Source organism: Macaca mulatta, chromosome 13 (genome assembly GCF_049350105.2).
Source record: "Macaca mulatta isolate MMU2019108-1 chromosome 13, T2T-MMU8v2.0, whole genome shotgun sequence".
In the NCBI taxonomy this organism is placed as follows: Eukaryota; Metazoa; Chordata; class Mammalia; order Primates; family Cercopithecidae; genus Macaca; species Macaca mulatta.
Genome location: NC_133418.1, coordinates 80,608,645 through 80,624,104, shown reverse-complemented (window position 1 = coordinate 80,624,104; position 15,460 = coordinate 80,608,645). Strand labels below are relative to the sequence as shown.

The window sequence follows — 15,460 nt, the reverse complement described above, 5'->3', positions numbered from 1 at the left end:
TGCACGCCTGTAGTTCCAGCTGCTGGAAGACTGAAACAGGAGGATCGCTTGAGTTCTAGGAGTTTGGTGTTACAGTGAGCTGTGATGGCACCACTGCACTCCAGCCTGGGCCACAGAGGAAGAACATGTCTTAAAAAAAAAAAAAAGTAACTTTTTATTTATAAAGCAGTGTTCTTCAGGAGGATTGTGTTTCTTCTGGGGTTTTAAATCATGTAATATGACTTTAAATTTTGTGGTAACTTGGTAAATCTGTGTATATGCTTTTAGTGATGACTGGTCAGGTAGGAAAGGAATAATACTAAAATAAACAGGAAATAGTTCACCTAAATTGATGAATTGTATATTTAATGATTGCTTTCTACATATAGATTTACTCAGTGTTTATTGAACACGTGTCACTGAGAATATAGCAGAAAAAGAAATCTCATGGAATTTGTATTCTAGTAAAAACCTATTTTTTTAATAGAGAAATAGAGTAAGCAGAAAGCAGCAAGGAATATTGGTTAGGAATGTCTCTGTGAGGAAGGACATTTGAGCAGAGACCTGCATGGAGAGAGAATATCTGAGGGAAGAACATTCCAGGAAATGAGAACAGCAAAGACTAGGAGGGAATGTTCTTAGTGAGTGTAGCTGGGTTAGAATGAGCCAGTAGAAAACTAGAGGAAGATTAAGAGGTTTGTAGGAGGCATATCATGTAGGGTTCTGTAGACCAAAGTGAGGACTTTGGACTTTATTTGACTTGTGGTGGGAATTCATTGGAAGATTTTGAGTACAAGAGTGATTTGTTCTTTTTTTCCAAATGATCTCTCTTAGTTGCTGTATGGAGAAGAGATTGTATAAAGGGGAAAAGAGAAGGCAAAATACCAATTAGAAATTAAGCGTTAATACATGGTAGTGGTAAATTGGACTAGAGTAGAGGAGTGTGAAAATGCCTGGAGACAGTTTTGGTGTCATAGCTGAGGGGGTGCCACTGGCATCTAGTGAATGGCCAGGGATGCTGCTTGATACTCCACAGCGCACAGGACAGCCTCCACAACAAAAAAATTGTCTGGTGTAAAATGTCAGTGCTGTTGATGTTGAGAAGCCTTATACTATAAGACACAGACTTAAGGTAGAAAACTTAGACCTGCCTGTAATCCTAGCTACTCGGTAGGAAATGTTAAAGTCAATGTAAGGGTCTTGTGAGTCATGGTAAAACAGTTTGGATTTTGTATCTCAAGGGCTGCTGAAGACACTGCCTTTTTTTGTTTTAAAAGTAAGGCCTGGGCTGGGTGCGGTGGCTCACGCCTGTAATCCCAGCACTTTGGGAGGCCGAGGCGGGCGGATCACTTGAGGTTGGGAGTTCGAGACCAGCCTTACCAACGTGGAGAAACCCTGTCTCTACTAAAAATACAAAATTAGCCAGGCGTGGTGGCACATGGCCTGTAATCCCAGCTACTTGGGAGACTGAGGCAGGAGAATCGCTTGAACCCAGGAGGCAGAGGTTGCGGTGAGCCAAGATCGCACCATTGCACTCCAACCTGGGCAACAAGAGTGAAAGTCTGTCTCAAAAAAAAAAAATGCTGTAGAATGTAACTATTTCAGGTAAGTAACAACCTGTAAAAATTATTTTTAATTTCTCCCCTTTTTCTTACAATTCTTATCCAGCTAAACTTTTGTTATCCTTTAGTAATGGCATTCATAACTTTTATATTATTTTTAATATTAGATCAGAAGTATTTTTCCGTATAGCTGTTTCTGTATTCATCGAGACACCTATTACGTAATTTTTAGTGATTATAGACCATTTCACTCAATGGCTACACCAAAGTTTTTTTTAACTGTCCTCTTGTTGCTGAACATTTAGTTTGTTCCAGTTTTTGCTTTTATGAATAATGCTGGAATGAACATATATGTGCAAATAACTGTGTTTTCCTTTTTTTCCCTGCATGACAATGTTTCAGTCAATAAGTAGCTTCTTGTATTACTTTTAAAAAATTTTTTGTGTGCTAATGATAATTTTTTTTAATATATTTTAAAATAGGTACTACCAAATAGTATTCTTGTTTCACTTCTTGGTGAGTACTGGCTTATCACATTAATTTAGGAACTTTTTTTAAAAACCTACAGAGATTATGGAGAAGTCTGGCGAGGAAGGAATGCCTGATCTTGCCCATGTCATGCGCATCTTGTCTGCAGAAAATATCCCAAATTTGCCTCCTGGGGGAGGTCTTGCTGGCAAGTAAGTAGAACAAAAAGAGCTAATTTTGAGTTCGTTTATAATTAGTAATTAAATAATTTGGGGTAAGGAAACTTAAATCAGAAGTACATCAATTATCTAGAGGTGAAATGGGTTAGTGTTTCTTATGCTAGAGAAGAACTCTTAAAACTTCATCCAAAAACGATTTTTTAAAAAATCTATCATACTCTGAGTATGAAGGTCCTTCTTTCCTTGCTAATGAGTACAAATGGATTGTGCAAAATCAGATTCTGAGAGTAAAGTGTAGAAAGTATGTTCTTGACAAGTATAGAGTGTAGCAGTTACTTTTTTAGTGTAGTCAGGATGAAATATTGAGATATTCACAAGCTTAAAATTCTATGTAATCTAATAAAACTAAAGCATGATTTTTTTTTAGGCGCAATGTAATTGAAGCTGTTTATAGTAGACTGAATCCACATAGAGAAAGTGATGGGGTAAGTTTTATTTTATTTCATAAGCATTTGAAGTAATTTCATAATATAAATACTAAATATGAGTACATTTACATTAATGAAGTCTATAATAAATTATAGTCTGTAGTAAATTACTACTGCTTTTCATTTTAAGGTGTCAGTTAAAGTTTAAGAAAATGTATTGAAGGTAGAGATAAAATTTTGTTTTGTGGATAGCTTTGTTGTCACTTTCTGGGCATCAAATGACCTTTTTTATTTGCGCTGTCTTTATTCTCTATATGTCTGCTTTTCCTTCTTCTCCTTTAAACCTTAATTTTGAGGCAAGAATGCTCTTTTAAATATCTCAATTTCTCCTCCAGCAGGCTGCTGCCATCACCAGAAGTTAGCGATAGTGAGTGAGTTATTATTTTATGACCAGACCTTTCAGTACCCCTGTATACCCACTTGGAATACCCGAGGATAGTTTTTTTCTAATATTATTGTTGTGTTATGGGTATATGAGCGTTGAGCTGAGATAACCGTTTCTGTTGTGCCTTGCTGTACTTCATCAGAGCAAGACTCTATGCCCTTACCTTTTATTTTGCTTTCCTTCAAAATGTCAGCGAGCTGCCAGCTGCTGCTCTATGTTGTTTTATTTTGTTTTAGTACTATTACCATGAGACAGAAGTCTCTTTTTTTTTTTTTTTTTTAATCCAAGTGAGTTCAAATAAGTATTTTTCTCTTGGGTTTTCAAGTTTTTATGTCTAAAAATAAATTACTTAATTTTTAATATATGTGCTTCAAAGCTTTAAGGGAGCCAAACTTAGAAACGAAACTGATTGGGAGCAAGAGCCCCCCTCCAGTCTCCAGCTCCTCTTGGCAGATTGAGAGAGACAGTATCCATTGGCTAGAAATCATATATCATCTCAGTTGTATTATTTGCTAGGATTCATTATTTCATAGCAATATAATATAGTTTCTTTTCCTTAACAGTAAAAGTATCCTGGCAAAAAGGAAAATTTAACAATTAATATAATTTTAGGGAGTCATATAAAAGTGATGCTATATATTGCTAATTATAATTTATATCTTGGTCTAGTGCAGTAATTCTGAGTTTTTTTTTGTGGCAGGTACCTCAAAGTATTAAGAATTGTACCCAAGGCCGGGCATGGTGGCTCACGCCTGTAATCCCAGCACTTTGGGAGGCCGAGGCGGGCGGATCACCTGAGGTCAGGAGTTTGAGATCAGCCTGACCAACATGGAGAAACCCCGTCTCTACTGAACATACAAAATTAGCCGGGCATGGTGGCGCATGCCTGTAATCCCAGCTACTTGGGAGTCTGAGGCGGGAGAATTGCTTGAACCCGGGAGGCGGAGGTTGTGGTGAGCTGCGATCATTCCATTGCACTCCAGCCTGGGCAACAAGAGCAAAACTCCGTCTCAAAGAAAAAAAAAAAAAAAGAATTGACCCAAAGCTGTGAAAATTAATTTAAAAATACAAATATTTTATGTGATCCATCAGAGAACCCTCAAAGAAATGAGTGTAGGATGTTGACATGACTAAAAGGATGGTGGTAATTTGGAAGGTTGAGAGAAGAGAATCTTTCCTTTTCAGCTACATTATAGATTCTACAGGGCATCTACTACCTTGATTAGAGGAAATAAGCCCTCAGAAGACAGTTATTGATTCATTATTAGCCGTAGAAGTACTCCCATTTCCTCAGATGTTTCAAAGTACAACCCTCGTGTGTAATCTTAAAAAACATATATATATACCTTGCTGGATTTTGGGGTCCCTCAAGAAAATAGTCTGTTTTTACTCCAAACAAGGTTTTCTGTTTAACATATACCAAGGGTAACCTAAATTTTTTAAAAAGAAAAAATGATTACACATAGTAGCTACATAAACAGGGAGTAAATAGGCAACGGAACTATGAAACTAGGAGGAAATGCTCAATATATAAACCTTACCTTAAATAGATTGTTATTTGGCTATAGAAATGGGATATATGTACTTAATTACCTTCATACATAAATGTTCTGTTAATATCAGCAGATCAAATACTGACAGTGTGTCATATAGTGGATTCACAGAGGGAGAAGACTAGAAAACATAAGACATGACCCCACTTGTGTGCTCAGTGCAGCTTACACTGTAGTTATAAACACACCTTAAATGATCAAAATATTTCACATAGCTTAGTAACAAATAAATGACAAAATCCAGAATGTGACCATTGCCATGTGAATTGGACAGTGATTGCTGTGAAAGTTCAGCTAAGTAGGGGGAAAGTCAGCTTAGAGAAAAGATAGGATTTGAAGAATGATTTGAATGGTAGAAATGACATGAGGATGATGATCTTTCAAGTGGACTGGAGAGGCATGGACAAAGTATAAGCTGTCTTCAAAACAAAGGACATCTTTTTTGGCTAAAGCAGAGAACTGCTGTGGTGAAAAATAAGAATTTAGGTTGCAGAGGTATTTGCTAAGAGACCAGCCTTTTGAACATCATTTTAGGGTAATGAACCACCTTATGTTTGGAGCATAAGAATGATAGACTCAAGAAAAATCTGTGGTATTTTAATCTGTTAGAAACATTCACCGTATTAAAGAGATGCAGGCAGTCAGGTAGTTGTGAAATAATTACAGAGACCAAATGGTAACTGTAAACTTATTATCATTACATAGATATATGGATTAAAGGAACTTCCCTTGTTTACTATGAAAACTGACTTTGCAGCCTAGAATTCTAAATGGGGAAATATATGCCTTTCACAATAATCACTAACTTAGAAAAATGTTGAACTATAATTGCAAGTAGCAGAAATGTGCTGAAAAATACCGCAGAAGGAGAAGGAATGAAGAAAATACAGACATGTGATTACATTCTCAGCTCTTAACTTGACCCACTGTAGCAAAAAGCTAGCCACAGAGGTGCTCCATAAATGCTTCTTAGCAGTGTGGATGATGTCGCCAGGAGCTGGATATTAACTTGCGGGGTCAGAAAGATGAAAGTATGGTAGAATTACAGAAGAGGAGAAAGTTGGAAGGTATTATAAAAATTAAGTGTTTTTTAAATAACAAAAATTATTTTTGTTTAGATATTTAAACAAAGAATTCTAGCCAGAGTTAAATCGGAGGGTTTTTTTAGGCTCCTGAAATGTCTGCTTTATATCGGAGAGAATTGTTCTGTTGTAAATGATTATAAGTAGTACCACTAGAAATAGGGATTCATTCATTTTTCTTATAATTAAGACAAATCTTTTAAATAAATATTTTTCAGAAAGCAAAGTCAGAAATTAAGTAATTTTAATATACATTCAGAAAGGTTACTATTTAGGGGAAACTTCTTGTTTACTAAATTTGTTTTTTAGTCTGTGTTCCATACTAAACTAACTTTTAAGAATGTGTTCCATCTTCTTACCGCAAGCAATATTGTGGTATTTTCCCAACTTTTAAAATGCAAATTTGTAACAAAGAGTCTAGCAGGGATTCTTAGTCTAGGGATGCACGAATCCCCAGAAATCTTTTGGAAAATCTCCAGCAAAAGCAAAACTACATTTTGTTGCAAGTTGTGTTTATATTAGACAGGGCTCTGGGGTCACACTCCTTCCCTTTTTCTAAAATGCTAGTTTGTGTTTTATAACTAGAATATAAATTTTGTGAGATCTGGGACTTTATCTGATTCATTTATGTCTGTAGTCCAAGCGCTTACAACAATCCTGGCATACTGTGAAAGCTCAGTAAATATTTTTTGAATAGGAAATATTTGTATTTATTCATTTCTAGTAATTTGCTTAAGGCTGTCCTTAAGTCATATATTTAAAAATTAATTTGAGGTTACTAATTGGTATGAAAGTCTGTATTTATAGCGTTTTATATTTTCATGCAAAACGTTCTTCCCTTGAAAAAGACTCATAATGCTTTTGAATTAGTATGCCACTGATCAAGTAGTTGCATAAGTTGGTAATTTTCCAAGGGTAAAGTTGCACAGGGGGGTGACCTGTATTTACCCAGCTCCTACTTGTGCCAAGCCCCTTATTTATACACACACAGAGTCATAGGTAATCGTCTCAGTACCTTTCTTTTACAGATGAGACTTACAGAGATGAGGTAGCTTGCACAGGTCACAAAGCTAAATAAATCATGCAGCCAGAATTTGAATTAGGCTGACTCCAAAACCTGTTCTCTTTACATTATTCCATGTGGCCTTTTTAAGGTAGTTAGAGATTATGTATGTCTGTACCCCACCTTTGTCTACCATCCAGGAAAAATCATTTCCCATTCTTTCGTAAATATGTTTAATAGTCTTAAGATACTCTGTTTTATTGATTGAGACAGGATCTCGTTCTTTGTCCCAAGCTGGAGTGCTATGGCACCATCATGGCTCACTGCAGCCTCAACCTCCCAGGCTCAAGCGATCCTCCCAGCTCAGCCTCCAGAGTAGCTGGGATTACAGGCACACAGCACCACACTTGGCTAATTTTTTGTATTTTTTATAGGGACAGGGTCTCGCTTCATTGCCAGGGCTAGTCTTGAACTCCTGAGCTCAAGTTACCTTCCTACCTCAGCCTCCCAAAGTTCTGGGATTACAGACATGAGCCACTGCACCCAACCACAAGATAATCTGTTTTTAATGGTAAATATTTTATAAAGTTGTTGAAGCAGTCAAGCCCAATTCCTTGTCAGTTATTTTTCATTTAAATACACATATTTATCTTAATCCAAAAATGGTTTAAGGCATTTTGATCTTAGAGAAGGGGAGAAAAAAACAGGACAGATTAGTCTCTTTTTGAGCCCAAAAGAATCTCTGTATTGTTTTTACTTTATTAAATTTTGCATGCATTTTTCTGTTTTACTTCAAACAGATAAATGCAATACCCATAACTGCTTTTAGATTTTTATATCACAGTTTTTAGAACTATGTGAATATTAGTTTTTTCATGTTTACTTTTTATTCACTTGTCAAAGCATTGCCATAGAGAAGACCTATACTGTTTGAAAATGCACTAACATTAGTCACTATGTTTTTAGGGTATGATTGATATAACACTTAGCTGTGTGGTCTTGACCGACACTGTCTAAAATTATTCATTAAATTTGACATGATTCTTCAAGTAACATCTAATTTATTAGAATCTTCATTCATTATCAATTGTATCACATTTTGTCATATTCGAGAATTTTTAGTTTTAAAATTTTTTTGTCTGACAAGCAGCGCATAGGACTCCACAAGAAATATTTTTACTAGTGTTTACTTTTTCTCTACTGTTATAAGTAGTCATTTTAAGAATTTTGGTTATGGGCCAGGTGCAGTGGCTCACGCCTATAATCCCAACACTTTGGGAGGCCGAGGCGGGCAGATCACGAGGTCAGGAGATCGAGACCATCCTGGCTAACACGGTGAAACCCTGCCTCTACTAAAAATACAAAAAATTAGCCAGGTGTGGTGGCGGGCACCTGTAGTCCCAGCTACTCGGGAGGCTGAGGCAGGAGAATGGCGTGAACCCAGGAGGCGGAGCTTGCAGTGAGCCAAAATCACGCCACTGCACTCCAGGCTGGGTGACAGGGCGAGACTCCGTATCAAAAAAAAGAATTTTAGTTATGAGAGCTGTGTTTCAAGAGATAAATAATTGCTGCAAATAAATATTAGCTGGTTAAACTTTATTTTTTTAAATGTGCTTAGATTACCTTCCTTCCCCCTCTTATTACTACACTCTGCTTGATTTATCTAATTTCTGTGTCTTATTTGGTGTGAGTTAGTATTTTCATTATGAGAGATTTGATTTTTAAGCTGTGTTAGTCTAGCTGATAGTAAAACCTTAAAACCTAGGGTGGATGGGAGATGTCCTAAATTCTCATTTCAGTAATTGCCTTCAATTTACTTTACAGAATAATTGTAAACATCCCATCTGATATGATAGTTTAATCAATATAACTAGAGTTCTATGATATTATTAGTTTTACTATATTAAGGAAATATAAAGTTCAATATGAAATAACCTGTGGTGTTCTATAATTCACCAATATTTCTTTAGTAAGAGTCTTACCTATATGAGGTACTTCATATGCAAAAAATGTTACTCGCCATAGTGTATTCAACAGAGCATAAAGCTAGACATTGATCTTAATTATACCTGTGCACAAATCAGAGCTCTGCCACTTACTAAGATTGTCACTCTGACAAATAACTTAAATCTCTCTGAGCCTTAGTTTCCTCACTTATAAAAATAACTGGAGTTCTTACTTTGTAGGGTACCTGTGAGGATTCAGTAAGATTATGTATGTAAAGTTCTTAGCACAAATATTATTTTTCCTTCCCTAGATGATAGGAGGACATAGAATGGAATATGAAATTGTCTTTACTCTCAAAGAGTTTGCAGTCTAAGTGGAGAGTCTTGTGAACCGTTGCAAGGTAGAGTTAATAGCTATAATAGATGTGTAAAAATAGGTGTGCTATATCAATTGTATGAGTTCAGATAGAGAAAGTACAGGAACCTAGATAATAGGTTTCTCTTCTAATATTAATGAAAGCCCATGAGAGAGTTATGTAACAGTGTTTGGAAAAATCAAATGTAATGGCTGGGGAAGAGATTTCAGTCCTCTATTGTCTATCCAGAGTGATGAGAAAGTGCAATTTGCCATAAGATAAAATGACTTTTAAGTGTGGTCATTAGCTAAAGTTCTTCTCAATTTAGTGATTCTGTAATGTCAGCATTGCAAATCCATCTCTACTTGATTTATTGGTTTGGTTTTCTTTTGCTTTTAATTTTTTTATTTTTCATTTTTTGAGACCAAGTCTCACCCTGTCACCTAGGCTGAAGTACAGCTCTTAGCTAATTTTTGTATTTTTAGTTGAGACGGGTTTCACCATGTTGATCAGGCTAGTCTCGAACTCCTGAACTAAAGTGATCCACCTGCCTCGGCCTCCAAAAGTACTGGGATTACAGGTATGAGGCACCATGCCTGGCCATGGTTTAGTTTTAGTATGCCTTTTTTTTTTTGAGTTGGAGTCTCACTCTGTCACCCAGGCTGGAGTGCAGTGGCACAATCTCAGCTCACTGCAAGCTACGTACCTCCTGGGTTCACGCCGTTCTCCTGCCTCAGCCTCCCAAGTAGCTGGGACGACAGGGGCCTGCCACCATGTCCGGCTAATTTTTTGATTTTTAGTAGAAACAGGGTTTCACCGTGTTTAACAAGGATGGTCTCGATCTCCTGACCTCGTGGTCTGCCCGCCTCGGCCTCCCAAAATGCTGGGATTACAGACCTCAGGTCAGCCACCGTGCCTGACCTAGTATGTCTTTTAAAAAGCAACTTCCCTTCCCAAACTATCACTGCTATGGCAATTCACAGAAATACAGGTGATTAATAATGAAAGTGTCAGTTGGAAAGTGAGAGGTACTTTATATGTTGAACTTGCCAAAACTGACCCAAATACGACAAATAGAACAACCTTTCATCCAACCTTATTAATAAGTCCACCTCCAAATAGAGTTACGCCATTTAGTCTACATCAGTGATTTTCAACCCTGGCTGTATATCCAAATTGCCTGTCAGGCTTTAAAAGAACAACCCAAATCCACTGAATCTGTGTATTTTGAAATAGAACTTTGACGTGTATGCAATTTTAAAAGCTCCACAGGTAATTCCAATGTGGAACAAGGGTTGATAATCACTTCTATGTGTAAGTCTTTGAAGCAGATTTTGTTTTAATGTCCTGTAATGTTTTAAAAATAAAATGGTAGGTTTTTATCCTTTGTTTTTTTCTTTTTTTTTTTTTTTTTTTTGGTTTGGGGGTTTTCTGGGGGAGAGGGTTGTAGGCCCTGCATTAAAAAGTCTTTGTGATATACCATAAAGTAGAACATTTCCTCTTAAAGACTGACAGGTTTATCATTATACTTATCACATTGTTCCATCTCAACGCTTCCTGAATAGATTGAAATGGGAAACTTTGTATTTATTTATTTATTAATGAATGAATGAATGAATGACAGAGTCTTCCTCCATTGCCCAGGCTGGAGTGTAGAGGCATGAACATGGCTCACTGTAATCTCAACCTCCTGGGCTCAAGTGATCCTCCCACCTTAGCTTCCCAAGTAGCTGGGACCAGAGGTGTGTGTTGCCACACCTAATTTTTAAAATTTTTGTTTTGTAGAGACGGGGTCTCCCTATGTTGCCCAGGCTAATCTCAAACTCCTGGGCTCAAGTGATCCTTTCACCTTGGCCTCCCAAAGTGCTGGGATTACAGGCATGAGCCACCAGCCCTGGCTGAGAAACTTTATTTAGGGAAACATGTTTTAAGTCCACATAATAAATTTTGCAAATTAAAAGACAGCTAATATGCTTGTTGTGCAAAATTGGAAAATTCAAAGAAAATAAAGTATCTGAACTCCCTGCCCATTATCATTGTATTGCTGTATTTCCTTTCTTTTCAGGTATTTTTACATATGCTAACATGAACAGATACACAGACGTATATGTACCCAAAAAACATGGGCGATACACAGTATCATCTCTTTTTTTTTTGGGAGATGCCTAGACTGGAGTGCAGTGGGTGTGATCTTGGCTCACCGCAACTTCCTCCACCTCCCGAGTTCAAGCGATTCTCCTGCCTCACCCTCCCGAGTGGCTGAGATTATGGGTGCACACACCATGCCTAGCTAATTTTTGTATTTTTAGTAGAGATGGGGTTTCACCATGTTAGCGAGGCTGGTCTCAAACTCCTGACCTCAGGTGATCCACCCACCTCGGCCTCCCAAAGTGCTGTGATTACAGGCATGAGCTACCGTGCCCGGCCCAGTATCATCTCATTTTTTGCCATGAGGACACTTCCCCGCCCCGTTCCCCCCTCCCCACCCCGCCACATGTCTGAGGCAAGAAAACAAGCACTTTGTTGTTGTTGTTGTTGTTGTTGTTGAGATAGTCTCATTCTGTCGCCCAGGCTGGAGTGCAGTGGTGTGATCTTGGCTCACTGCAACCTCCGCCCTCCGAATTCAAGCGATTCTCCTACCTCAGCCTCCCGAGTAGCTGGTATTACAGGAACCTGCCACCGCGTGCTGCTAATTTTTTGTATTTTTAGTAGAGGCAGGGTTTCACTATCTTGGCCAGGCTGGTCTTGAACTCCTGACGTCATGATCCACCCACCTCAGCCTAACAAGCACTCATTTGTTTTTTTGTTCTTTTTTAAGAGGGTCTCACTCTGTCATCCAGACTGGAGTTCAGTGGCATGATCATGGGTCACTGAAGCTTCAACCTCCTCGACTTAGCTCAACCTATCACCTCAGTTCCCAGAGTAGCTGGGACTATGGGCGTGCTCCTTTTAAACATTTTTTGTAGAGATAGGGTCTCACTGTGTTGCCCAGGCTGGCCTAGAACTCCTGACCTCAAGCAATCCTCCTACCCCTGTCTCCCAAAGTGGTGAAATTGCGGACATGAGTCACTGCTCCTGGCCAATGGGGACAACTTTTTAAAAAATAACATTCATCTGCTCTCATTTTTCTAATAAAACATTGCCATTTATTATGTGGCTTTATTAGTGTTATCTTTGTTCTAAAAGTGTAGTATAGTGTCTCTAAAGAAGGTTAAGAGTTTGTGTCAGATCAACTGCATCAATAACCTATTTTGTATTTTATTTTAAGATGAAAACTTCCAAATGTATTAAAAAAGGGGATATGATATGTTGGAACAGCTGTACATTGTCTATCTAGATTCAACAACTTAACATTTTGCCATAGTTGCTTTGTTTTTCTTTCTGTATCTATTGTTTTTTTTCTTTTTTTGACTGAACCCTTTGAGAGCAAATTGCAGACATCATATTTTACCTGTAAACATTTAAGCATGCAGCTCTTAAGAATGAAGACATGTTTCAACCAGGCGCAGTAGCTCACACCTGTAATCCCACTACTTTGGGAGGCCAAGGCAGGCGAATCACCTGAGGTCGGGAGTTCAAGACCAGCCTGACCAATATGGAGAAACCCCATCTCTACTAAAAATACAAAATTAGCTGGGCGTGGTGGCACCTGCTTGTAATCCCAGCTACTCGGGAGGCTGAGGCAGGAGAATCACTTAAATCTGCAAGGTGGAGGTTGCGGTGAGCCAAGATCACGCCATTGCCCTCCAGCCTGGGCAACAAGAGTGAAACTCCATCTCACAAAAAAAGAATGAAGACTTTTTTCTATATAACCATAATACCATTATTATACCTAAGAAAATTAATTTTTTAAAAATTTATTTGTAATTTTTGTGGGTACATTGTAGGTGTATAAAATAATAAATTTTATAATATCGAATATCAAGTTTAAATTTCCCTAGTTGTCCCCAGAATGACTATTGTAATTGTTATTTTGAATCCCAGTCTAATCAAGTTTATCAGTCAAGCACATTAAACAAGTCTTTAATCATCAAGCCCCTCAGCTGTTTTTTTCCCCTTGACACTGACTTTGAAGAGCCTGAGCCAGTTTTTTATAGTACATTCTGCATTCTGAATTCATATGATTGTTTTCTCATGTTGTGCTATAACTTGATCCTCTATTCACTTTTTCCCTGTAAACTGGGAATTAGCATTATTAGATTCATTCTAAACATTTTTTGGCACGAATACAGGACATGACTGTATAATGCATCATATCAAGAGGCACATAATGTAAGGGTATCTTGATTTTAGTCTGTCAGCTTAACTGTGATCAGCTTGGATGATTAGAGCTTGTTCTGTACAGTATTAAAGTAATTACTATTGTAGAAACCTGTAGATTTTCCAACATTTACTAAAATATGAAAGGATTGAGTAGTTTATTATTCATACTTAAAATACTTAATTTATTTTTATCTAGAGATGTTTTTATCAAAATAAGGGCAAAAAGTAAATACAATTTTTATCCGTGAAAACTCTAAAGTCTTTCAAAGATCTGTTTAAATCTATATAGTTTTATGTTTTGTATTTCCTACTTATCATTTAGCAGAAATGATGAAGAAATTGTTCTGATGGCTTGCTTTTCTGTCCTTTTCCTACTGCTTTAAACATTAATTTTCTTTTGTACTAAATCGTATAGCCAATTATTGTTTTTTTTTTTAAGGAAGTCAGTTTTAGGAAATGCTTGTGTTGCTGTTGAATTATAAAAGCTGAGTAAATTTCAGATTAAATTTTAAATGACTGTGAAATAAGACATAAACTAGTTAATGGTAATTTGCTTAAAATGACTTGAGATATTATAATTGGAAGTTTTTATTGATACAGGTAAGAATCGATATTTAATAAAATGTTCTCATGCTTAGACTATATTACTTTTCAGTAGAGAAATTAGTATTTTGCTGTAATGTGTTATGAAATACATGTGATATCCTAGTTTGTCTACTGACACTGGGGTCTTGAATCTTAAAAAAAGGCCTCCGAGGAAGCAGAGGAAAGTGGATCACAGGGAAAATTGGTGGAAGCTCTCAGGCAAATGAGAATTAATCATAGGGGAAACTACCGACAACTTCTGGAGGAGATGCTGACTAGTTACAGGCTAGCTAAAGTAGAGGGAGAAGAAAGCCCTGCTGAACCAGCTGCCACAGCTACTTCTTCGAACAGTGATGCTGGAAACCCAGTGACAATGCAGGAAAGCCATACTGAATCAGAAAGTGGTCTTGCTGAATTAGACAGCTCTAATGAAGATGCAGGGACAAAGATGAGTGGTGAAAAAATATGACTTTTCTTTTTGGTAATATTTTTGTGATCTTTGATGGTTTTTAACTTAGGAAGTGTAATGTATGCATTTATATAACCGTTTTGTTATTTGAATCTTGGAAAACTAGTTTTATTATATTCAGATAGCCTTGTTTTTTAAAAAGGCCTTTGCATACACCTTTATGAGATAGTGTAAAATTGACTATTTATATTAATGAAATTATATGTCATTTCACATTGTATGCCAGAAATTAGGATACCAATTATGAATTACAGTCAGTAGTTAATACTAGATAGGATTAGAAATTTTGATTAGAGAGATTACACTATATTATGGAAAAACTTGTTAATGTAGAATTATACTGCTTCATATTATTTTACCTATTAGTACACTCATAGTTAGCTTTGTAATAAATTTATGTTTTCTTTAATAATTTTAGTTCTTCAAAGAATGGCTGATGCTGGCCTGTAATTTTTCTTTCAAGGATAATAATTTGTGTGTTGTTTGATTTGTTTATATTTTACATCTCTGTAGTTTTATTTTTAGAAGTTGTGAGATACTGGATGTGTGGCTATTTTTCCTTTCTCTGTATTCTTTATGAAACATAACTTTTGAAAAACCTATGTATTATTCATACAGCTTTGGTTTGTATATTCTGTATAGCCTAACTACACACATCAAAATGTATGTCAACCAAGTGTTTAGAATGAAATTATAAGTGTTTAAGTCCAAATAAAGCATGTGATGTGGAATAATCTATGCATGTTGTACTTATTTTTGAATTAATTTTTTAAAAACAACCAAGTTTGGTATATTGGAAGAATACCCATTAGAAATTCATTTGTATTTATATAACATTTAGAACACTTTTGGCTTACCTTTTTTCATTAATAAAAAGGAAAGAAGTTTAATGTTAAAATATATGTGTTACATACTTAAATCTATTCTTTTTCTTATCCATCTTTTGTGGTACAAAATATTAATCTTTGGAGATTATGGGCACACATAGACATGTGAGAAAATTGCCACAGTGAGCATTTTAAAGATTGCAGAATTGTCCATTTTGTTACAAATTTTTATTAGTTATTAATAAATGGAATAATTATGGGCTGTTTTTAAAATAGTGGCAGGTGAGAGTTTTTGTTTAAAGGGATTTTTAAATT

The 15,460-nt window shown here is 36.5% G+C and overlaps 1 protein-coding gene across 3 annotated transcripts in view; it reads left to right on the top strand.

The window, feature by feature from the left end:
* PPM1B (protein phosphatase, Mg2+/Mn2+ dependent 1B) overlaps window positions 1-15,460 on the top strand; it is an 88,935-nt gene that overhangs the window by 59,192 nt on the left and 14,283 nt on the right. For 2 of the 3 annotated variants that reach the window (XM_015112222.3, XM_015112224.3), the window contains exons 4-5: window positions 2,110-2,221; window positions 2,616-2,673. In XM_015112222.3, coding sequence (XP_014967708.1) covers window positions 2,110-2,221; window positions 2,616-2,673 — 170 coding nt within the window. Of the gene's footprint in view, window positions 1-2,109; window positions 2,222-2,615; window positions 2,674-14,012; window positions 14,560-15,460 lie in introns of those variants that run through there. The other variant, NM_001266202.1, reaches the window with a different exon arrangement.